This window comes from Abramis brama (assembly GCF_963993115.1).
Source record: "Abramis brama genome assembly, chromosome: 10".
Lineage (NCBI taxonomy): Eukaryota > Metazoa > Chordata > Actinopteri > Cypriniformes > Leuciscidae > Abramis > Abramis brama.
This window is the reverse complement of record NC_139972.1, coordinates 35,768,418-35,793,542: the sequence shown is the minus strand read 5'-3', so window position 1 is coordinate 35,793,542 and position 25,125 is coordinate 35,768,418. Positions and strand designations below refer to the sequence as shown.

Below are 25,125 nucleotides of genomic sequence, written 5' to 3'. Positions count from 1 at the left end.
TTTCAAATATTAGCATTATGAGATAATAAAAATGTTTGGGTGGACTATCCCTTCAATGCTATGAATCTCACAAAACCTTCTAAGAATATGTTCAGTTCATATACCAGTTCAAAATCACAAGAAACTGTATTTTGTTTAAGGAAAATGAAACCTGTTTGTTGGTTTAAGATTTTTTGATGGTTTACATTTTTTTTTTCATGACAAGTAATAAGTAAGCAGATTGTCCTCCCCAGTTTTCATACCTTGATGCAAAAAAATCTCATTTTTTTTATAATGTAAACTATAATATTTATACAGTTGCAATCAAAATTATTCAACCAAATTTTATGAAACCAATTCAACAAAGGCATCAGTAAATTATTATAGAAAGTTTAGTAATACACATTTGAGTGATTCTGAGAATGTAAAGTTTTATTATTCAACCCCCAAAATTCTAATTATAGATGGATGGATGGATAGATAGATCCAAAATCCCACTCCCACTGTAAAACGTATTTTCTGAATGACTGTGATTGTGTCGTGAAGAACGTTTGCTTCACAGCCGTATCGCACAGCTACGAGTGTGATATTGCGTTTATACAACAGTTCAACGGCACAAGAGTGTAAATAAATAATAAACAATCACGAGTGTCTTTAAAAACCCTCTTTTGTGCTGAACTACCTCCTTCCGCCATAGATATAAATCTCAAGTTGACAGTTTGACAGTTGAGCCCAAGCCTCCGTTACAAATTCTAAAACGTCACTTTAGAATTAGTAACGAAGGAACGTTGAGTTGCTTTATTGAAGCTTATTGTATCATGTAGAGTAGAGTATTATGAAGAGAGGTCGTTTATCTGCATCTAGCTGATATTCTTCAGGTCAGTCTTTTATTCATAATCGCAAAATCAATTGAGGAAAGCGTTGTATTTGTCTTCGTCCTTTTAACAGTTAAGGGGATTTCCCATGACAGCGATATAAACATATAGCACATTTTTGTAAATTTGTTTAGACGTTTTCAGAGACGTGAGCTCCAGGCCGTCAGCGCCCTCTCAACGCTCATGTACCCGCAAAGATCAGCTTCATCTCGGACAGTCTTTTGGGAATTTGCCTCTGGCTCTTCTGTAGATAGTGTTTAAACATGAGATACAGTATTATTGATTTGGTGTATATCAAACGGGCAAGTCAATTTGGCCAAAGGCAAAGTTAAGTTTCATAACTCTATATTTACATTAAACTTAAATCCTGTACTATAACTAGCGCTGCATTTGGACTTTTGACTGAACTAATTTGCTTGTGTTTATTTCCTATTGTTCTTCTTATACTTTTCTTATACTTCTTATACTTTTATAATGGCTAATATTGTTTACTTAAATATTGTTTTTCAATAAATGATATTTGATATAAATAGCATGCCGTATGTGGTAATGAGAAAGGGTCTGTAGGGATTGTGATTTCGACTTCAGTGAAAGGTACATTATCACACCGTTAGATGGCAGCAAAGACTGTCTTTATGAGTGAGTCAGTAGAAAAGACTTTTATATTGAAAGGACGAAACAAGTTTGTAAACAATAAGATGCAACTTACAAATGCATTGCATATCTGAGGTCTAAATTATCACCTAAAAACTCTTAAAACTACATTCTGTGACACAAGAACAGTAGTATTTGTAAAATGATGGTGGTTTGCTCGTCCACCATGACACTCGCTGTGAGAAATGCTGCAAGCGGAGTGAAACAAGCAGTGAAACAAGGTCGAATATCACATGGCTGGAAAAGGCTCTCAGCCAATCAGAATCGAGAACCTCAACGAATCGTTGTAAATAATGTAATGTAATGTAATGTAATATAATATATTATAATATAAAGGTTTTTTGCACACATGTTTTCAGTTATATACTTACATTATATACTTATATTTAGAATACATTTTTGTTTTTAGTGAATCATGATTTATTCGTGAAAATGTTCGTACGCAGATTTCACGCTCAAATTTGTGCACACATGTATGCTTGGTGACAAATACACTCCATTTCTCATAACGCAATAATATTGTGACTCAAAAAGCACATCAACACTGCAATCGAGCAGCACTTTGTGACTCAACATGACAAAACCACATTGCTCATTATAATCAGTGGTCTACTCTGAAAGTGACGTGACGTCTAGTCATAACATAGACATTACATGCAAAACATGACAGGAGACAAACTTGTCCACAACAACAAATATTACTCTAAATGACAAAAACACAAGAATAGAATAGTTTTTTCATGCACTGGTTATTTTGGGCTATTTTGCTTCCATTTTGTCATTGTCAGACAAGTGGAAAGAAAATATTTACATATTTAAGTGTTTATTTTACTACGCTTTATCACTTTGCATCTGTAGATTTCTATTACAAAACATTTCTTAGTTTAAGGTTTACTCAAAGTTTTTTTCTCCTGCACTGAGCCAGAACTCACTTACACCAGACTTTCCAGTTTTATTCATATCCATATTCTGAAGGTTTTTGTAGCGGGGTTTCTTCATGTATCATTCGCATTATCCCTAAAAACACAGAGATATTTTTTTTTCTGGCTGTGTACACAATTTCATGATTTATGAAGTGATAAAAAGAGATATCCAAAATCCCTCTTAAAAAAAATAAATCCTAAATGTCAATGAAATGAAACTAGAATTTTGAAACTGGCTTTACCCAATGTTCAGATTTTTGTTCTGGAAAAGAATGCAAATTAGTGCATTTTTAAACATAACATTTCAGAAAATTTCTAACGCTTAAAAATTGTCTTAATGTACTGTGATTATTCAACTGGGTAAGGCGATATCTATTATTTAAAATCTGACCCTTGTTGTGTCTTGACTTAAACAACAACAGCAAACAGGTGTCTTTGATTCATTACAGTGATGCCGTAACACCAGCTTACATCATTTGCTACTAAATATTAATGTTGTTGCATAAATCTTATGTCACACTGGAGCTGGTCGGGTTTTCTTAAACAAGGCTGCTTTGAAAATCACCTTGTAGCGGTCGAAGCAACCCTGTAATAATAATACAGAGCATTTGTTGCATAACCCTCGTTATTCAGCATCTCATTGGGTTTCGATTGCTCGGATTGGATAAGAGATGTAAAATAATAGCACCAAGGATGTCAGTCCAGCAAAGTTGTGCTCTCACAAAGCCTCACGGCGAGCGTAATTCACAAAACTTACAAATATAGATGACGCCACAGAGGTAGAAAAAGATCCATTATTTACACCATGTCTCAGTCCTTGACATCTCTCATTCACTCCCAGCAACCACAGCTTTCAGCTGCCAAGGAGCCGACGGCTCGCTCGTCTCCTAGCAACTGTCAGCCCACATAATTGTTTCTCCTCTCATCTTGTTGTAATGGGATTTGTGCAATATTATGACATTTGCGTTTTTCTCCATGCAATGCTTTGACCCTTTTTTAATCTTTTGGAGAGAAGATTTACTTTCAAGTGGCAATTTAATGACAGACGTGTTCACTAAACATCTCTTGTATAATATGCATGCACACAAGATCGCATGCCGCTTTAAGAGGCAATAAACACTAATGCCTGTCTCTGCTATTGAAATTCAAATCATTGTCTTGTGCAAGCGCTCAGAAAGATGAGGCTCCTCTGGTTTACAGAGCGACACCCCAGATGTCTTATATGTTAAAAAGCCTTGAGATTCCAAATCTTTCTCCTTATCCTTGTCCAAATGATAATTGGTTAGAATATAAAAGGAAAGAGCAGACTATGACCTCGGGCTGCACATCTGCAGTCGCCTCTCTTGTCTTATTAAGTCCATCACTCATTGTGTAATGAGACGAACTATCATGACATCAGTTTGCTTAAACTCGATGGAGAGCCGCAGTTGACAGATTTCAGACTTTCAGATGCGCCTTCAGCAACATGGTGCTTGTCCTAATATGCAGTACGCAAATAATATGAGGCCAGATGGCAATAATGACAACTAGTGGCACTTTTCCCAAACAGGAAACACTGTGGTGTCTTTTAAAAGACACAAATGCCATGTTTTTGTGCTGATTCAAATGAGTAAGTGAAAAGAAATGAGCTACTTTATGAATAATAAAAAATGTAAAAACCCGGATGCTGCGTTAATTGCGTTCCCTTTCAGTCAGTCGCGTTCAATGTTACGTCAGAATGGAACTGACAAATTGGTTTCTCGTCTGAGAGCCTAATCACCTTTGAGTGTAAACTAAACGAGCCAATGCATATTGGCATGCGATATTTGCATCGTGCACCCCACTCCGCGGGTACAAATACGGAAGCGTGTGCAATCGCACATTCAGCTTTTCGCTTCGGAGCCGAGCGCCGAGCAGCTGATCCTGCCCCTCTGGTCCCACTTGTATGGTCTCTGGGAGCCTGGCTAGCGCTCTCCAGCCCATCTCGCTGGCTCATGTGATTCAGATTGCCCGGCATCCCCCCAAGTTTAGGGGCATTCACTTCACCTCCGGGCTTACGGGCAGAAATTGCAGATCTTCTGGAGAAGGATGCGATAGAGCCGGTCCCTCCAGCCAATATGAAGTCTGGGTTCTACAGCACCTACTTCATTGTACCCAAGAATGGCAGTGGGTTACGGCCAATCTTGGACCTGCGAGTTTTGAATTGGGCCCTTCTCAAGCTCCCGTTCAAAATTTCTAACGCAGAAACGCATTTTCGAATGCATTTGTCCCCGAGATTGGTTTGCAGAAATCAACTTGAAGGACGTGTACTTTCATGTCTCGATTTTTCCTCGACACAGACCGTTCAACGTTCAACGGGCATGCAGCTTCGGGTGTTTGGACCCCGACTGCATTGGCACATCAACTGCCTCGAGTTACTAGAAGTACGGCTTGCGCTGGGCCGCTTCAAACAGCTGCTTCTAGGCAAACATGTACTGGTCTTACACAGGTAGACCTGTTTGCCTCTCCGGACACGTCCCACTGCCGGTTGTTTTACTCCCTGACCGAGGGGACCATCAGCACGGATGCACTGGCACACAGCTGGCCCCGGGGCCTACTCAAGTATGCGATTCCCCCAGTGAGCCAGGGAGTCAGGGTGGATGGAGGATGATCCTGAACGGGACATGGAGGACTTAGGTGACCTACCCCTAGTAGGGATGTGTACCATAACCCGGTATTAAACGGGCCCGATGCTGAATTATGAAAGACCGTTGTATCGATAAGCTCGGACGTTATCGGTTCTGCTGTCGGTACTGGAGAAACTAATACACTTACTATTTATTATTGCTATTAAGATGTTATCTTGCAAATTTTATCTCGCCAGGCATTTCTATATGTAATAATAATATTAAACCATTTGTTAGTGATGCATTTTTGCTATTCGTAGTTCAGAAGAGAGAGAGAAATATCTCTAATGCGGAGCCACAACGCGCACAACACGGCTTCTGCTTAATGAGTGACGATGGAGGACATAACTAAACATTCAAACGTATGGTTAGCGGTTACACTTTAGATCTGTGATATTAATCTAATTTTATTTTAGATTTAGATTTTGGCTTCCAATGATTATAAAAAGAAGATATTTGAGGTAAAACCATTAAAAACTATAGCCGCATTCTGTCTAGCACAACTTCCTACCTTTCACAGCAATGAACTGTAATTTCTCCCTAAAACTCATACTTAACGTCAGTATCAGCACAATAAGTGCTTGTTGTAAAATGCAGTCTCGAGTGTTGTTAAATTGCAGGACGCGTTTGATAATAAAAAAGAGCTATTAAAAGCACAAAAATCTGCGCAAGAGACTCTGTTCCCATGTGGCGCGCGCTCCGAAACGGACTGCAACGAGACAAGCAACTTTTTTTGGATTTTTGGTGTGCGTGTCTAAATGATCAAATATACACAAAAATATGTAAAAATGACCTGCTTGGAGATTCACTTAAAAACAGTTCATTCACTTTAACACATCTGACGAATCGTGCCAGGAATTTGTGCCGGCCAACTCTCACTTTATCCCAAGACCCCGGCCCGGATACGTGCCCAAGGTTCCCACCATTCCCTTGTAGGAAGCAGATCCAGTACCAAACCCAGGGCGAGTCATCGCTGAAAGATATATGTAGAGCTGCGGGCTGAGCGACACCCAACACGTTTGCCAGATTTTATAATCTTCGTGTAGAGCCAGTGTCCTCCCGTATACTCGCCTCGAGGAAATTCCTCGCCACAAATTCCTCGCCTCAAGTAGCCAGTAAACACCTGGGGATCCGTACGACGATCCCATATTTGTATCCTTCCACGGTACGGCTCCCCTGTCAGCGAGTCTGTGTCTTTTCCTTGGCAGACCCCGCTCTGCCATCTCTGCCAGTATTGACTCCCCCCTAACTAGGCCAGAGCTACCTCAGAGACCTTCATTATGGAGCACTGCCCTGATGGCCAGTCCATATATGTAACTTCCACATGTCACCTCTCTAAGGGTAGGATGTGGTCTCGATAGAATTCCTTTCCCATTGGAAAAGGCATGCTTTCCGGTGTTAATCAATAGTCTCACTGAATGGGTCAGAAGGAATAGCAGTGATCGACCTACTCTGCATAAAGCCCTGTCCCATCTTCCACCCCAGTAGGTCAGATTCAACTTTATTGTCATTGTGCAGAGTACAAGTACAGGGCCAATGAAACACAGTTAGCATCTGACCAGAAGTGCAAACAGTATATATATAAATTAATAAATCTAAACATACTGTATGTATAAAATAACATATTATAGGAGAGCAAAATATAGGATATACAGGTGCAGAGACCAGCTCAATGCAGTTGTCTAAACAACTGCGGAGGGGAATCAGGTGGCTTACGTGGAGCGCTGGAAGGGGCAGCAATGGTAGCGCTTTGGTAGGGATCCCAATTCGTCAGTTCTGTTCTGACATAACGTCGCATGTAACTGACTGAAAGGGAATGTCTCAGTTACATAATAACCCTTGTTCCCTGAAGGAGCGAAAGGAGATGTTATGTCCCGTCGCCACAATTGCTGCACCACCGCTGAGCGACCAGGTCATCAGCTCGGCTCCTCAGGGAAAACCTGAATGTGCACGCGCTTCCGTATTTATATACCAGCAGGGCAGGGTGCGTGATGCAAATCTTGCACGCCAATGTGCATTGGCTCGTTTGGTTTACACTTAAAGATTATTGGGCTCTCAGGCAAGATCCCAATTTGTCAGTTCCGTTCTGACGTAACGAGTCCGAGGGTTACATACCTAACCGAGACGTCTTTTAACATGTTAAAAAGCAAACAGAAATCACATAAATTATAAAAAAATGGCTGCCTCTTACAGAACATTTAAAAATATAACAGCTTTTAATTGAAGACATCAGCTACTTTACAAATGCTGCTCTAATTACATTAATTATTTTTAACATGTTAAACAGCAAATAGTAATCACGTAAATAATCAAATAAAATAAATAAAAGTACAGTTCAGGTTTGAATTGGATGATCGGGGTTACTTGTCAAGGGTATGTAAACTTTTAAAATGATTTATTTGTGTAAATTGAGTTATTATTTTGCCTTGTGGACTATGTGTTAACATCTGTTTTGTGTAACAGCTTGGTCAGGACAGTATCAAAACATTTTACATGCCATTTTATTATACCTCTTATTTTGTTAATATTTTTAACATCTTGCATATTCTGCAAGTGGTATGTAAACTTATTTAATAAAAAAAAAATGTAATTGTTATGTTTACCGGTTTTAATTATAAGTTGCACTAAAATATAATGAAATTTGGTAAATGAATCAATGTCTGTATTCCGTAGGGCATCGACCTGCACGCAGGAAGTGCCTCTTCAGGGCATAGGGACGTCATTGGACCTCTGCCCTAACCACAGGCAGTTGCTCAGCTGCTCCCGGGACGACATCCTGCAGCTGGTTGACCTGAGAAAGAGTAACGACAGGGTGGCCTTCAGGTAGAAACACACATCTGAGATGAGGTTGTGCACAGGTGGCTGTGTTTTTTTTTTTTTTTTGTTTTTTTAAATGCGTACCACACACAGAACTGAAAAAGATTTTATTCAGAGTTAAAAATTAACACTGTCTGAGTCTCAAATACAGTTAAACCTGCATGTAGCGAGCAAATAAAAACCCCACCAGTTAGTGAATAAGTCAAGTCAGCTTTATTTATATAGCGCTTTTTACAACACAGATTGTTTCAAAGCAGCTTACAGGACTAAATTACATTTTAAAATATATTAAAATATTTCATAATATTACCTCTTTTCAATGGTAGTGTATATGATATTATATATATATATATATATATATATATATATATATACTGTATATGACAGATGACTTCTAAATACACATACAGATTCAGCTTTACAATAAAAATGTTTTTTTAATCTGGAATAAGAAACTGCCTTCTTTTAAAGCCACTGCAATTACTTTGAAATAGACTCACAATATTCATTTAAGTTCCAAGAGAGAAAAAAATGAATTGGTTATTTAAAGCATGAATATTCAATACCCTGATACAGCTGTGGCTGCCACAGTCCTTTCAGCATTATCCTTTGTTTAAAAGCAAGTCAAAATGCAATTACAAGGATACTAGTTATATATACTAGTTATATATACAGAACATGGCCGGAAGCATCTAAAAAGTATGTTTACTGTATATAAAGCTGAATGAGCCCTTATTCGTGATTCGTTTCGTTGTTCAATTTACAGAACACTCAATAATTATTTTATTTTTTTTGCTTGTCTTTTTTGTTTCAGAGCAGAGGGCTTCAAATGTGGAAGTGACAGCACCAAGGCCATCTTCAGGTGAGTGACATCAAAAATTACGCTATGAGCCGTCGCTAACCATCTATCAATATGCGCAGTATTAGGACATGTCTGTGCTATGTCTCATTCGAGATGGCATGCGTTGTGATGCTTACAACCCCTGAAACGTACCACTGTGCTGTCGAGCGCTTCTGGCATCTACACCAACCCTGACTTTTTATCTTAGTCATTGGAGAGGTCATGTGGATTTACACATAGATGGAAAATCCAATCCTTGTACCGTAATGAACGGGGAAAGACTCTGACCCTCTGAGTAAAGATAGCTGGTGAGATGGATTTCATTTGTTAGTCTTGTCACTTTCTAGTTTCAGCAGGACTCAAATCTTGTTTTCTCTCAGGTAAAAATCTGGATTATTCTGGCTGTGTTGTTGCATAATATTTTCAAGTGAATCTCACAAAACTTGTGAAGGTGATATTTCACCTCAAAATGAAAATATAAAAATATACATTTTACATGAAAATATATTTAAGATTACTGTAGTCTAAGGAAAATATATAATTATTTTAAATTTTAGATTTTAGATTTTAGATTATATTAATTATAATATTATGTACACTACGGTTCAAACATTTGGGGTAATGTTTATGTTTAGTAAAAAAAGAAGTCTCTTCTGCTCACCAAGGCCTCAGTTATTTGATTTAAAAATACAATAAAACTGTAATATTGTGAAATATTACTATTCAAAATAACTGTTTTCTGTTTGAATAAATATAAATGTAATTTATTTCTGTGGTGCAAAGCTGAATTTTCAGCATCATTACTCCAGTCTTCAGTGTCACATGATCCTTCAGAAATCATTCTAATATGATGATTTGCTGCTCAAGAAACATTTATTTTTATTATCAATGTTAAAAACGGTTGTGCTCTTGTTGTCGTAAAACACTTACGACAGACGCTTCCCTCAACCTATCACCCCCGGCCTGAGATGTGGAAACTGTGGGTTTGGCCCCTGAGGGAGATCAACATACTTTGATCTCTTAACAACTAGGTTTTTGAGACCATCCTAAACTCTAGAGTACCCTCCACAAGAAAACTTTAAGTCAATTCAGGTCACCTTTATTTATATAGCGCTTTTTACAATACAGATTGTTTCAAAGCAGCTTTACAGAGATAACAGGAAAATAATGTAACAAGGTTTGTTTCCAGAAGAAAATAGCATCACAGTCCAGCTTAAGTTCAGTGATGATTAATTTTGTTGTAAAAAAAAGAAAGCAGAAAAGTTATTAATTTAGTTAATTTATATATAGCCACTTTGGAGAAAACTGTGATGTCATCGTCCAACTCAGTTCAGTTCTCATATAATGGTGTCAATGCAGGCAGATCAATAATACTGTTGAATATTAAACTAAGTGTCCCCAACTAAGCAAGCCAAAAGCCAATGTCGACAAAGTGAAGAAAGGCGAAAAAGGCGACAGTGGCAAGGAACCCAAACTCCATCAGGTGACAGAATGGAGAACAAAACCTTGGGAGAAACCAGGCTCAGTCGGGGGCCAGTTCTCCTCTGACCAACGAACGAACAAACTGTATATGATTATGATTCAGGCTGCATTATAGGTCAGAAGTCAGATTGGAACATTCAGAATATTATCCAGTTCCATCTGGTTAAAGATCCGAGTCACGCCGGTATGGAGACGGGTTTGTTGAGGATCAGTGCCGATGGCTGTCGTGTCGATGAGGCCTTACAGGGGAGAGTCTAGTTGACACAACCTCTGCTGACACTTCAGGGATGCGTTGTGGTCGTGTCTAGGCACAGGTCCTCCATCTGATCTGGATGTGGCCTCGGTCCGGCTGATTACAGTAAACCTCAGAACAAGCAGAAAGACTAACATTAGCGTAGATGTCATTCTTCTTATGATGTAACGAGTACATCGGGTGTTATAGGAAGTTTTTACAAAAGAACCAACTGGTTACAAAAGAAGGATAGATCTTTTATTATTATTTCTCCACAGATATTCGGTTCCTTAAGGCCAAATGGCTTGTGCTTGTGATTACTTCATGACCTTATGCATGAGGCATTTTCCTTAGGGCGGCTAATAAAATGACAAAACCACACAAAAACTTTAAAAATAAAATGTAATTCAAAATATTAACAAAAAAACTATAATAGTATATCAGTTATACTAAAATAAAACTAGACAACTGACACTTTTTCGAGTAGTATTTTTCACAAAAAAAAATTTCTATTGGGATTAAGATAATGAATTAATAAAATAATAATTAAAGGTGCTCTAAGCGATGTTGGGTGACGTCATTTCTTGTTGATGTTTGAAGTATTGTCAAACAAAACGGAGGCTAGCTCGACCCTCCCTCCTCCTCATCCCGTCCCCTTCCCCTTCCTTCTGTGCTTCCTGAAAAAGTCATGAATTCTTTTCCCTCTTCTTTGCTATTTGTTCATCAGAACGTCGTCTCTTTGGTCGTGTGTCGGCCAAATCAAAATTCAAGAGAATATAATTCTAATGTTAGTCGTTGTTATTGTCTAGGACATCTCTCCTCCAGCTAACTTCCCTCTTCATGCTTCTCTCTCCTCCACTCCCCACACCCCCCTTCATGTGCACGCGCACTAACCCCCCAACCCCCACCCCCACCCCCAAATCATTCTTGTCAGTTATTGGCTGGAACACTGTTTGTTATGTTTCGTGGTCCAGGCTGGGCCAGTTTGTTTTTCGTGCCGTTTGTGGAGCCTGGGCTGTCTACAGAGACCGAGTTTTTTTACAGTGTGTTCAGGGGACAGGCAGCCAGCGGATAGTGAGGAAATGTTTGCTAAATGTTTGAAAAAATGTTTGAGCCTAAAAAACACATGACATCGCTTAGAGCACCTTTAATAAAAAGAGCACTACAATATAAAAATGCTTTGTTTTTTTCTATATATATATATATATATATATATATATATATATATATATATATATATATATAGTTCAAAATATTTGAAGTTTATTGCAAAATATTGAAACATAAACAAATATATAAGTTGTTTTAGACAGTGTAGGAGATTCAGTTACACTGTAGTGTTTTAGGAGTGGACTCTTGCAATGGAGCATTTTTATCCCGATTTATATCCATGGTAACAGCGACTTCTCTGATTGGTGGATATGTTTCCAGAATTATGGCTAGTGTAGTTCTTCAATTATGCCAAGGTGAAATCACACTGGCTTGCAGCTACAAATCAGTTTTTCTTGGGATTGATTTTTTTCACATCTGGAATCTAACTTTATATTTCACATTCATATTCTTTATGCAAAATATGATTTCTTATTTTGCTATGTAGATTTGGTTACATTGCCAACATTTTTGTTGTTGTGTTCTGCTAGCCTAAAAAAAAACAATATTATTTTAGTACACATTACTACATATGTATTTTTTATAATCCTAGAGCTTTTGCAGCCCTTATCCTCATGCATAGTGTGACCAGTGCAATTTTCTCAGCATTGTTAGAAAGTAAATGCAACACGCTCCATATGATGTGAGATGAGTCTAACAGATGAGTCTTTTTAGCACCTCCCTGCATTGACATATACACTGTTTCCATGGAGACAGTAAGGCCAGAACGCTCTGTGGCTTTTTTTTTCATGGCTAGATCTGGCATAAACATTTGAAAGGGGAGCGAGAGCCACAAAGCAGGAACTTAATGGTCGCTTAATCATTCATCAACACCTTCACCCTGCAACATTTTCCCTTGTGCCAGGCATATAACTCAACATCTTCCCCATTGGCCAACACTTTTCTGTTAGGCTGCCCACTGCCGTTAGGAAACAGTGTATTTCACTCAAACTAATTGTTGCACATAGCATATCTAACTATACTGAAAACATTTACAGTTGTTACCTTAAGGCACTATTTCTAGCTATTCTGGACCTTAAAAATTACTTTTGTTGATTTTATCCGGATTTGGTCAGGTTAATTCAGACATAATATTTTCGTCTTAAAACAAATTAATGATTTGATTTCGTTCAGCTGTTCGTTATTAATTACCTTGGTTGATCTGTGTATATAAATTCCTGTGTTTTCAGTAATCATTTGTCCTGTCTCATCAGTGTTATGGTTGTGTTTGCTTGCCTGCCTCTGATTGGATTTACCTGTGGTTACTGTACTGTAGAAGACTGTACTGGATCTTTATCTTCTTCATTGTGTGTGTTACTATAGCCTGTTCATGACAGAAGAACGCACCAAATGAAAGAAATGGACTATGCTACAGCTTTCACTACCCTCGCCAGGGAGGACTTTCATTCATGGTTTGTTCCATTCACATTTGCGCACTAGCCCAATGAGTGAACTTAGATGACGAAACCCTGAAGTCACTATTTTGGATTGGGGCTAACTATTCGTGCTAGAGAACATGGAGGGAGGTCATCCTACGCTGTCTGGAGAGTCTCTCAAGGCATGGAGATGATGCCAGAGCCATCCGCAGACAGAGATTTTCCGCCTGCCGCGATGGAGGAGCCTGTGAGGATGACCGCGCCGACCATTGCCATGGAGCTGAAGCACCACAGTGAGTTTGACCAGATGTGTGACTCAGAAACATCGTCTATCGCTGTGAGAGTTTTAGTGGAGATGGAGGGAATGGATTAGAACCCTGCCCAAACTCTCGCCAATGTGAGTGAGTTTCTGTTGGACTACAGTTGTTATGAATTTGGAGAGGATAATTCCCTGGGATTATTTTTAAATATGACTGGGGTTTGAGACTTCTTCATTGCCATAACTCTAGAGCAAAGTGTGCACATTGCTTTTGTGATATCCACTGGCTTGCCTTCATGGTTTAAAATGAAAATATGTCCAATAGTGTCCGAAACTTTTCTTTACCAACAATTGCTCACAAAGTGATGGACAGTGATTTAGATTTTGCATGCGTAATTTCCAGTGATAAAATCAAGTGAATAATTAAATAACTGAGTAAATAAACAAGTATGCCAAATCAAACCCCCCTTACTTATCTACTCCTCGGTATGTGGATCCCCTGGCTCCGCCTTAGGTCGCTGATCCCTTCGCTCCACCTCGGATCGTCACCTTGACTCCTCCACCTTGGCTCCTCCTTACCTCTCCTCTACCAGAGACCATCGGCTTACAGCTTCACAGGGCTCACTTGGACCACCAGCTCCACCTTCGGAGTAGCCCGGTTCCATCGGCTCTCTATCTGCGCCTGGAGCTCCACCACCATTGACTCTGTCACCATCAATTAGCGACATGGCTCCTCCCTCTTTTGATGCCGCCATGGGTTTCCATCCTGGCTGGGCTCTGGGATTCCACCAGTCTTCTCTCTGGCTCCTCCCACCTTCTACACCACCCTGGTTTCTTCAGTTGTCACCTTTCCTGGGTCCCCATCCTTCACCAGAGCCTCCTCCTTCCTCTGTCGGCACAAGGTCGAACCTTTCTGGGAGGGGGCGTACTGTCACGGTTCTGTTATGTTTGGACTTTGTTTGCCGTTTTCCCACCGGAGTTTGTCACCATGGTTACAGATTTGATTTGATTTTTCTGTTCAGCTGTTCCTTATTAATTACCTTGTTTGATCTATGTATATACTGTAAGTTCCTGTGTTTTCAGTTCTCATTTGTCCGGTCTCGTATATGTTACAGTATGGTTGTATTTGCTTACCTGCCTCTGTTTGGATCCAAGACTGTCTTGGATCTTGGTTGGCTGACATGTCTTCGGAGGGCGGGCTATGGAGAGAAGGTGGTCTAATGGAGTCTAGTTAGCAAAGCTGAAGTTAGCAAAGCTGAAATCGCTTAAAGTACTTTTTGAAGTCAGTGTTGTGGAATAGAGCAAAAAACAAAAACTCGAAAATTGTGTCCAGATGGTTATTGGCTACAGTTTATGGCTCTTACATAGGCAGTTATCTTCTAAGACAGCATCCTGTCTGAAATGGAGCCTCAACTGATTGGAAACACTCAACATTGGACTCTATTCTCATAGACTCTGTCCCCCATCTTATTTTCTTTTCTCATTGTGATCACACACTCAGTGCCATGTACAATGCCATGTCTAATTTGTCCAAAACTACGTATCTTTGAAGGCAGTATAATTTTTGCATAAAATAAAAAGAGCTACTATGCCTTAAAGTGCATTCTTGGAAGGCCTTTCACTTGGTTTAGGAACAGAACTTTAGATATGTCTTGTATAAGTTCCTGACATTTGAGTGAATTTGATCAGATCACTTGCCTGAGGGATTGATACGGCAAGAGAGAATAAGTTCCAGAGTAATGTGTATCGGTCTGTAGTCATCAGTCACAATTGTGGGTTTTCTCTCTATTTCAGTCCGGATGGCAGTTTCCTGGCAGCTGGCTCTGCGGACGGTGCCGTGTACATATGGAATGTGAACACAGGAAACCTAGAAAAACGGCTTCCAGACATGCACAGGTAACTCAGAGATGGGCCACCATGGTCAACTAATCAACAATACTTTTTTTGAAAATGTATGTTCTGTATGTAAGTTCTGTCATTACCAACATTCAATGAGTCTAATCTATATATGTCATTCTATATACTGTATATACATTATATACATTATAAACATTATAAATGGATACATACTCTATATATACAGTAAATTCGATCTCAAAGCAATTAATTAGCAGAATTGATGTCATTAAGGACTGTTCTATACTGTTGAACCAATGTGGTTCGAATGCCGATTGCTCATGCGTAGTAGTTAAGGTGCGGTCACATTTACCCGTTGCTCTGCAAAATTTCGCAAGCAAATTACAGTCATTTCAGTTGGTATCTACGCATTTAAGGCGAAAAAGTTACCCATGCAGATTTTGCTCATGTTCAAGTTGGTCATGTGAATTTGCTGTTCTGACCAGTAGTAAGCTGCTTGGTTTGAAAGGGACTTCAGTGTGAGTTATGCTTTATACATTGCTACACTATTGACAAAAGACAGTGGACCTTTTTTGAACGTGACATTTTTAGTGAGTTACACCACTGTACAAGATTCGTTCAGATTAGTTTTTTCCGTTATTTATTGTAAGTCACTCAAATAAGCTATCATTATGTCAAAATTTGTCATTATGACTAAATTAACCCTAAAGTGTGACAGGTTTTAAAGAAAGATTTTCAGCAAATATACATTTTTGGCAGCGACTATTTGCACTAAGTGAAAATAGCATATTTTCTTAGCGATAGATGCTATTTACACCAAGTAAAAATTGCAATAGCTGCTATTTACACTGTTTAAATAGCAACAGAAAATGCAACCTTTAATGACTTCTGCAATCTCAAAATGATTCAACCCCCTGAATAGAATCCCTCACAACAGCACACATCTGCAAAACAGGTGTTGTCTCAAACACACCTGATGCAACTAATCAAGGGCTTTGTTAGTTGCACCAGGTGTGCTTGAGCTAGAACACATGAAATATCTGAACTGGCTAGGTTTGTTGAGTGTCATGTTTGATATGGCTAAGTCAAAAGAATTGTCCAAAAAGTTAAGAGAAGATATCACCACCCTTCACAAACAAGGAACAGGATACAAAAAGATAGCAAAGGCTTTAAATGTTCCTATAGACACCATTGGAAGCATAGTTCGGCTCCAGTTTGCTCAAAACCATATAAATAAGCCACAGAGGTTTTGGGATTCTGTCCTGTGGAGCGATGAAACAAAACTGGAACCTTTTGGCTCTATGGATCAGCAGTATGTCTGGAGGAAGAAGAATGAAGCATATGCTGAAAAGACCACTGCCTACAGTTAAGCATGGTGGGGCTCGGTGATGCTCTGGGGCTGCTTTGCATCCTCTAGCACTGGAAACTTGCAGTGTGTGGAAGGCAAGATGGATTTATTGAAGAATCAAGAAATCCTAGGAGAAAACGTCATGCCGTCAGTGAGGAAGCTGAAGCTTAGGCGTCATTGGACGTTCCAACAGGACAATGATCCCAAGCATACCCTAAATTCCACTAAGGCTTGGTTGCAGAAGAAGTCCTGGAAGTTTGTGGCCATCAGTGGCCATCAGGTACTGACTTGAACCCCATAGAAAATAGGGCTGAACGATTCATCGCAATTTACATGTAATCGCACTTAAATCGAGATGGCTTATCGCGATTTAAAAAAAGTAAAGGCTGCGATAATTTTTTTATGCGCAGCTTGTCATTGATGTACGGCTCTGTAAACGCTGCTCCATCTGAAAGCACTGTGAGTTTGAGTCACTTATAACGTGCATTTGAAAAAACAACACGCGTCAAACATCTTTCCAAAACATGAGAAGCATTTATGAACCTCTTGTCCAACAACAGACAACATTTAATAACATGCATTTACTCCAAACTCACTTCATAACGACAGCTGAGCATCCTTCTGTGAGATGATGTGCCTTCTTACACAGAATAAGGCAGTCGTGTATTTATAAGTCATGTTTAATCAAAGCGTTTCAATCTTCTGTTTATTCAGCAACAGCGATAGGGATTTCCTGGAATGATGCGCATTATTGTACTTCTGCGGCGGGGCATATTTATCGTGTTTGCGTGAGAGCACCCTCTGGCGTTCAAATGGGGCAGTATTTACTACCAATCAGCCGCACTCCACTGACAAGCTGCGCATAAGATAATCGCAGCCTTTGCCAAATCACGTGCGGTTTTATTGCGATTAATCGTGCAGCCATAATAGAAAATCTCGGGTGGGATTTGAAGAAGGCGGTTGCAACACGCAAACCCAAGAATATTACTGAACTGGAGGCCATTTCTCATGAGGAATGGGCTAAGATTAGTCAGAAACGCTGCCAGAAGCTGGTGTCTGGTTATACATCTCGTTTGTAGCAGGTCATAACAGCAAAAGGGTGCTAAGTACTAAATATGCTTGACATGAAGGGGTTGAATAATTTTTGAGACTGCAGAAGTCATTAAAAGTTGCATTTTCAGTTAAATTTGGGGAAACCACTTGAAACATTTGTTGTGTTGAGCTATTTCAATTACTTTTGTTTGATTTGTTCCTTGCAAACAGCTGAAAGTATGTAAATTTTGACAATAAACCTGATTTGCAATGGGGGTATATATTTATATAACTATATAACTATATATAAATTATATAACTATATTTACACTAAGTGCAAGTAGCAATAGATTATATTTACACTAAGTGAAAATAGCAGCATTTTCTTAGCGATAGATTCTATTTACACTGTGTGAAAATAGCAGTATTTTATGTCTGTTTCTCACACATAGCAATATCTTGGTATTTAGGATGACATTAGAATAACTGGAATCCATAATTTAGTTTTATGGACCACTTTTATGGTGCTTTTTGTGTCAATAATTCCACTTTTGCTGATTTTTGTGTGTGTGGGACGTGGTGAATTATCTCTTTAATTTTGCCTTTAAATTGAATTGTAAGATTTAATTCTTTTTGCAGTGCTCCAATAAGCGCTGTAGCCTGGTCGTTGTCGGGCGAATACGTGGTAAGCGTGGACAAGAGCCGTCGAGCTGTGCTCTGGAGTGATATCTGAGACCAGACATGGGCTCCCTTTTTCCATCTTATCAACTGAAATCACTCCTGGAAATGCACTCAGGGATGTCATCACAACACAACCTTGTTGGGAAAAGCTCACACTCTGCACTCCGTCAAGAGCACGACCCCCAGTGTTGTGACAGTCGTTGTTACTAAGAAGCCGTGTCATTCAAAAGCACAAACAGATGTGCTACTGTTACGGGGGTCTGGCGACTGTCGAGCGGAGCTGTCTGGGTTTTGTTTTGAAACCTTGTTACAAATGAATTACTGACGCAGGACGTGGCGAAGCATTTGTAGGCCTTCCTGTTGCTTGACTTCTTACTATAATTGCCAGCCACTTTAAAATCTGAGATCTCTTGACATACACCAGATATTTCAGCCTCTGGGATTTGATATCAAAGGGAAACATGAACAAAATGGAACCAACCAGTTTTAAGAACATGACAGCACATTTCTGAATACGTGGAAACTTGACCCCAGCCTATTCGCATATCAGTCCTATTTTTAGAGACCAAAACACAGACATAATTTTCAATGCCTGGTTAAAGCCCATTGTATATTGTCACACAATGACTTTGATTCTTGAATACAATGCAAAAAGAGATATAAATATGAAAAATGATATATATATATATATATATATATATATATATATATATATATATATATATATATATATATATATATAATTTTTCATATTTATATCTCTTATATATATTATATATATATATATATACACTACCGGTCAAAAGTTTTAGATCGGTAAGATTTTTAATGTTTTTAAAAGAAGTCTCTTCTGCTCACCAAAGCTGCATTTATTTGATTAAAAATACAAACAAAAAAAGTCATATTGTGAAATATTATTACAATTTAAACAGCTGTTTTCTATGTGAATATACAGTTAAGTGTAATTTATTCCTCTGATCAAAGCTGAATTTTCAGCATCATTACTCCAGTCTTCAGTGTCACATGATCCTTCAGAAATCACTCTAGTATGATGCTTTGATGCTCAAGAAACATTTATGATTATTATCAATGTTAAAAAAAGTTTTTTACATTTTTATTTCATGATGCTATGATGAATAGAAAGTTCAAAAGAACAGCATTTATCTGAAATGGAAAGTTTTTGTAACATTAAACACTCCAGTTCAAACGTTTGGGGTCAGTAAGAATTTTAATTTTATTTTGGGGGGAAATGAGCTTTGGGTCATGACCGAAAGGACAAGATCCCGGATACAGGCGGCCGAAATGAGCTTTCTCCGCAGGGTGGCTGGGCGATCCCTTAGAGATAGGGTGAGAAGCTCGGTCACTCGGGAGGAGCTCAGAGTAGAGCCGCTGCTCCTCCACATCGAGAGGGGTCAGCTGAGGTGGCTCGGGCATCTGTTCCGGATGCCTCCTGGACGCCTTCCCGGGAAGGTGTTCCGGGCGCGTCCCACTGGGAGGAGACCCCGGGGAAGACCTAGGACACGCTGGACAGACTATGTCTCCCGGCTGGCCTGGGAACGCCTCGGTGTCCCCCCAGAAGAGCTGGAGGAAGTGTCTAGGGAGAGGGAAGTCTGGGCATCTCTGCTTAGACTGCTGCCCCCGCGACCCGGCCCCGGATAAGCGGAAGAAGATGGATGGATGGGGAAATAAATAAAATAAATCAATACTTTTATTCATCAAGGATGAGTTAAACTGATCAAACGTTACAGTAAAGACATTTATAATGTTAGAAAATATTCTATTTAAAATAAATGCTGTTCTTTTGAACTTTTTATTCATCAAATAATTTTGAAAAAAAAATTGTACACAACTGTTTTCAACATTGAAAATGTTGTCATTATGACATTGAATGTTTTTTGAGCATAAAATCATCATATTAGAATGATTTCTGAAGGATCATGTGACACTGAAGACTGGAGTAATGATGTTGAAAATTCAGCTTTGATCTGAGGAATAAATTACATTTTAAAATGTATTAAAATAGAAAATGTAATTTTACATTCTAATAATATTTCACAATAATATATATATATATATTTTTTTATCAAATAAATGCAGCCTTGGTGAGCAGAAGAGACTTCTTTTAAAAACATACAAAATCTTACCGATCTAAAACTTATGACCAGTAGTGTGTATATATATATATATATATATATATATATATATTTTTTTTTTTTTTTTTTTTTTTTTTTTAATTAAAAATACTTATTTTATATATAAGTTTTTTATGAAATTAATATTTAAGGATGCATTAAATGATCAAATGTGACAGTAAGGACATTTATAATGTTACAAAAAAATGTAAAGTAATGCTGCTCTTTTTAACTTCTATTCATCAAAGAATTATGAAAAAAAATGTATTGTGGTTTCCACAAAAATATTACCTGTTTTCAACATTGATAATAATAAGAAATGTTTCTTGAGCAGCAAATCAGCATATTAGAATGATTTCTGAAGGATCATGTGACACTGAAGACTGGAGTATTGATGCTGAAAATGCAGCTTTGCCATTACAGGAATAAATTACACTTAAAATATATTAAAATAAAAAATATATTTTAAATTGTAAAACTATATCACAATATTACCGTTTTTGATGTGATCAAATAAATGCAACCTTGGTGAGCAGAAGTGAGTTTGTCTTAAAATCTTACAGACACCAAAACTTTTGAACCGTAATACATATCAGATGTCTTATACCACAATGAAAATCTGAATCATTATGATTTATTTGATCATCTTATTGATATAGATCACTAATGAAATCTACTAAAGCAAATTTGTGACATTATCATTATGATAATGATTAATATCACGTGCAGAATAACATGATCTTCAGGTTTGCACAAAGTTCATACAGCTTGAGTGTTGAAATTAAAGCAAAAGGGAGACGCACCGGATATCATATTTTGAGTTTTAATACTCAAATTGTTATGCTGCTAATATAATTTGTTATGAAATATAAATGAGAAAAATTTGAATTAGTATTAACTTATAAAAATGCAAAATAGAAACATTTTCATCAGTAGCCTAGTGACATTTAGACCCCATGTTGTTAATCACTGCCTCAGCGAAGAGCTCAGTTATGCTGGATTGACTGTTATAAAAAGGGACTGGTGTTTTAAAAATGAATGAGAGGAAGCCTTGCCCTCCGCCACACTCTTTAGTGCTGCCATAGAGACCCAGTATGCTCACTGTTAAACTGCGCTCAGATTAGCATTTAAAAGAGCCTTCGGTCTCTGACTGACTTTGAAGAACCAAATTACTGCCATCAGAGATCACACAAGTCCAGCGTAATTCACAGACCGGCATGTCGTTTAATCTGCTGCGTTCATTTGCAACTTAATTATAGGCTAGCTGAGGAAAGTCTAATGCCCATCTTACTCTTGTTTAAGAGTTTAATGTAAAGTCTAGAATATTTATTAACCTAAAACCGCCATATGTGCTAGTTGCTATGATTTGGTATGTGCCACAGAAATCACTGATTTTACAGTAAATCCTTGTATTGTGAGTTATTGTAAAATTATAACATGTCCAGGTCATATTTCATCCTTGAATAATAAGAAAACAAGAAGGTATTTATTCACAATTATTTTTAAAAATAATATCAGCATAAATAAAAGACAGTACAACCAATTATACCATAGTTAAAATTGTACAAGTTAAAAATACTTTACTTTATAAGTTTACATGTATGCATGTGCATTATGGCAATGACAGAGATTTTTCACCATGTAGTAATGAGAATTGAAATGGAAATGTACTTACTGTCATGAAAATAATGTTGCAATGCAATGCAAAAAAAAGTTTGATAGATTGAATGAATGATTAAATATGTTTAAATGTTTTTCATGACCTGAAAATTTATATTATTATATTATACCAACCAAAGCTACAGAGTAAGGACCAAAAGTGAGTTTGATGATAAAGTCTGTTGTTTACAGCAAATAAGAATTAATACTAATTAATTAATATTAATGCATTAATACTGTAGGTTAAAAATAGGTCCTGAAACATCAACATTCATGTCATGGCATAGTTTAAACCCTTTCAGATGTTTTCTACATTAAATGAACATCAAAATTAAATAGTAAAATATTTAACTGTGGTAAACCGGGTAACTGTGTTGTAAGTACTGTAACAGGGTTGAAGATTTATCACTTTGTAGAGTTTCAATAGTTTGAGACTAAATTGTTTGTTTGTAGTTGGTGATAGCATGTGCACCATAAGTTAGAGAAACTATTTGTTCGATTTTTTTTTCTTACAGTAACTGTTTGAAATGTAAATGTTTGAGAGATTTGATGTGTTTTAAAATGTGTTAAAAAAAACCTTTGGATTGGTGTCTAATAAAAGTGTAATGGGACACCAAATTTTATCCTATTTTTGGAAAGTGCCAATATAACATGATTTTAGCATTCATTTTAGAATATTAATGTATTTAAGAGTTACACTTTTTTGTCATAACAGTGAAGTAATTATGAAATGCTGGGTATTGCTGTGTAATATCTGATGTCATATGTAATTTTAATATCATTAGGCTATTATCATAAGCTTGTTTCCACAGAATAAAACATGAAAAAGGTAATTAGCCTACTACTTTTTTTCTCGCAATTGCGAGTTTACATCTCGCAATTCTGACTTTTTTTCTCAGAATTGTGAGTGTATATCACGCAATTCTGAGAAAAAATGTTCATAATTGCAGAAAAATTCTGAATTGCGAGATATAGGCTAAGCCTTTCACACATACAGTCTTTACTGGTAATTTACCGGTAAATTACTGGTAACAGATCATATGTGAACAGGACCTTTTCAAAAATACCGGTAAATTGGTTCGGGCATTTTACCAGTAAGGGAAGTTGTAACATTATCAGTAAATTACTGGTAATGTGCTCTGTGTGAACGTGGAATGAAGATTATCGGTATGATCACGTACGAAGTCAGAATGCGTTGACGTAAGAATTCTGCTTTGGGCCAATCATAAAGACTTATGAAGATGACATGATTACACTGCGCTGTTTACAGTAAGCTTTTTAATATGTTTTCTATGTAAATATGCGCTAAATTATCATATTTGACCGTTGTGCCACGTCTCGCAGCTTTTTCAACGTGTCGCGCTCGAGACCATGCTGCCTTTTCCATTCATCAGCGCTGCGGCTCGGCAGTTGGTTACTATCATGCGTGTCTCGCGTTTTTAAGAGTAAAAACGCATTCTGTATGATCATCCCTAATGCCTTTCACTCAGATTTTTAAATTTTTTGTCAAATTGAACAGATAGCGAAACTAAAGCGCTTTTCCTCACGCGGGCAGATGAAGACAATGGCACTGCATTTAAAGATAATTTCTGATGACTGACGTCACAGAATTTATGGTATTTTGCTGCTGATGTGTGAATGGTCTCTTACTGGTAAAAAGCCAGAACGCTGTTGCGTGTGTGAACATAGACAGTAAAAGAAATGGACACAGCGACCCCGTTGGATTCAACGGAGAAAAGTGAAGTCAATGAGAAGCACTCACTTCCTGATGGCTGAGCGTACTGCGCAGACTCAAACTGAGCTTGACGATGTAGATGTGACATGAGCAACCTGTCTGTCTTCTAGTAGCTGTGCCAAGAGAAATCTGAATCATTCCCTTCCGAAACTTGCAGAGACGGAGAGTGTGAGTAGGAGGTGTCCATGAGCTAGGAGCAGGAGCAACTTTTGCTAAGTATTCTGATTCATTATTTTGTCATTTTGCCTCCACGTCCCCCCGATTGCCCGCGAGCTTCTCCTGTCCATACGGTAATTTCTCTACTGTGCGACAGAGAGTCGCGTGGTTATGACGCAATCATTAGCCTATTTTTACAAAAACTGCTTCTACGGGGCCATAACGTAAGATACAAGGTAATGGAGCCTTTTATACATTTTCGTGTTTCTTTAGAAATAAATAATGGACAAATGGAGTCTTTAAACGCCTCAGATGTAAAGTTATTCGCTGTCAAAGTGACGCCAAAATGAATGGGAGTCAATGGAATGCTAACAGCAGGTGATGGTCTGCTAATCAATGGTGGCGCCCGGGGAAGCTTCAGTGTTTTCTGAAACATTGGCCCCCTCTGTGTGAACAGCATATTTGTGCATTTACCAGTAAAGTCATTCTGATAATTTTACGGTAATTTACCAGGATTGCTGTGTGTGAAAGGGGCTATAAACTTGCAATTGACTGTTTGCAAAGACCCGCCCCCCTTTAGTTACTGTTGCTACGTCCGACAAGCCATAGTGCTCTCATGCCACACATCATGTTCTCAATATACAAATACATTGCGGACACGTACAATGCGCAACAGAGAGGACAGCGCAGGTTACTTTTGATATGAAACAAATTCTCAGCTTTTAAATTTTGTCTTTTCTTGAAGAAATTTAAACAATAAGTACCGTTTGGGACTCTTTAATGTGTCATGACAGATCGTGGTAGCAAAGCTGCTTGTGAACCGATCAACTTCCTTCTAGTTCATTTATAGTATCAAATAAACATGAATGAACATCAGAAGGAATGTTGTTTCAACTGCAGAAAGACATCAGTACACACCGTTTATCAAGTAGGGCCTATAAGTCCACCGATGTTAAAGGACAACTCCAGTGAAAAATGAACCTAGGGGTAATTAACACATGGTTACTGAGTCGATCGTCGGATGCGTTTTCATGAAAATCGAATGTAAAGAGTTTTATCTTTAAAAACAGATTAGCTCATAACACTAGTATATGGGGCACAGAGTAAGTAAAAGTAAATCGCTAGTTAATACCACTAACAAGGCTCAAAATAGCCTCACACTAACACGGTAGCATATTGAAGGTCCCTACATGCAAACCGAAGCATTGAGAACTTTGTTAGTGTACAGACAGTTTAATAAGAAGATAGTTTATAAAGACAGTACATTACGCGTTTACAGACAGGATCCATCTT

At 38.1% G+C, this 25,125-nt stretch overlaps 1 protein-coding gene across 3 annotated transcripts in view; it reads left to right on the top strand.

Annotated features, from left to right (window-relative positions):
• atg16l2 (ATG16 autophagy related 16-like 2) overlaps positions 1–18,799 on the top strand; it is a 36,756-nt gene extending 17,957 nt beyond the window's left edge. For 2 of the 3 annotated variants that reach the window (XM_084127584.1, XM_084127585.1), the window contains 4 exons: positions 7,750–7,899; positions 8,708–8,755; positions 15,027–15,128; positions 18,109–18,799. In XM_084127584.1, coding sequence (XP_083983710.1) covers positions 7,750–7,899; positions 8,708–8,755; positions 15,027–15,128; positions 18,109–18,202 — 394 coding nt within the window. In that variant the 3' untranslated portion in view covers positions 18,203–18,799. The remainder of the gene's footprint in view (positions 1–7,749; positions 7,900–8,707; positions 8,756–15,026; positions 15,129–18,108) is intronic. The other variant, XR_014608126.1, reaches the window with a different exon arrangement.
• Positions 18,800–25,125: the final 6,326 nt, after the last annotated feature.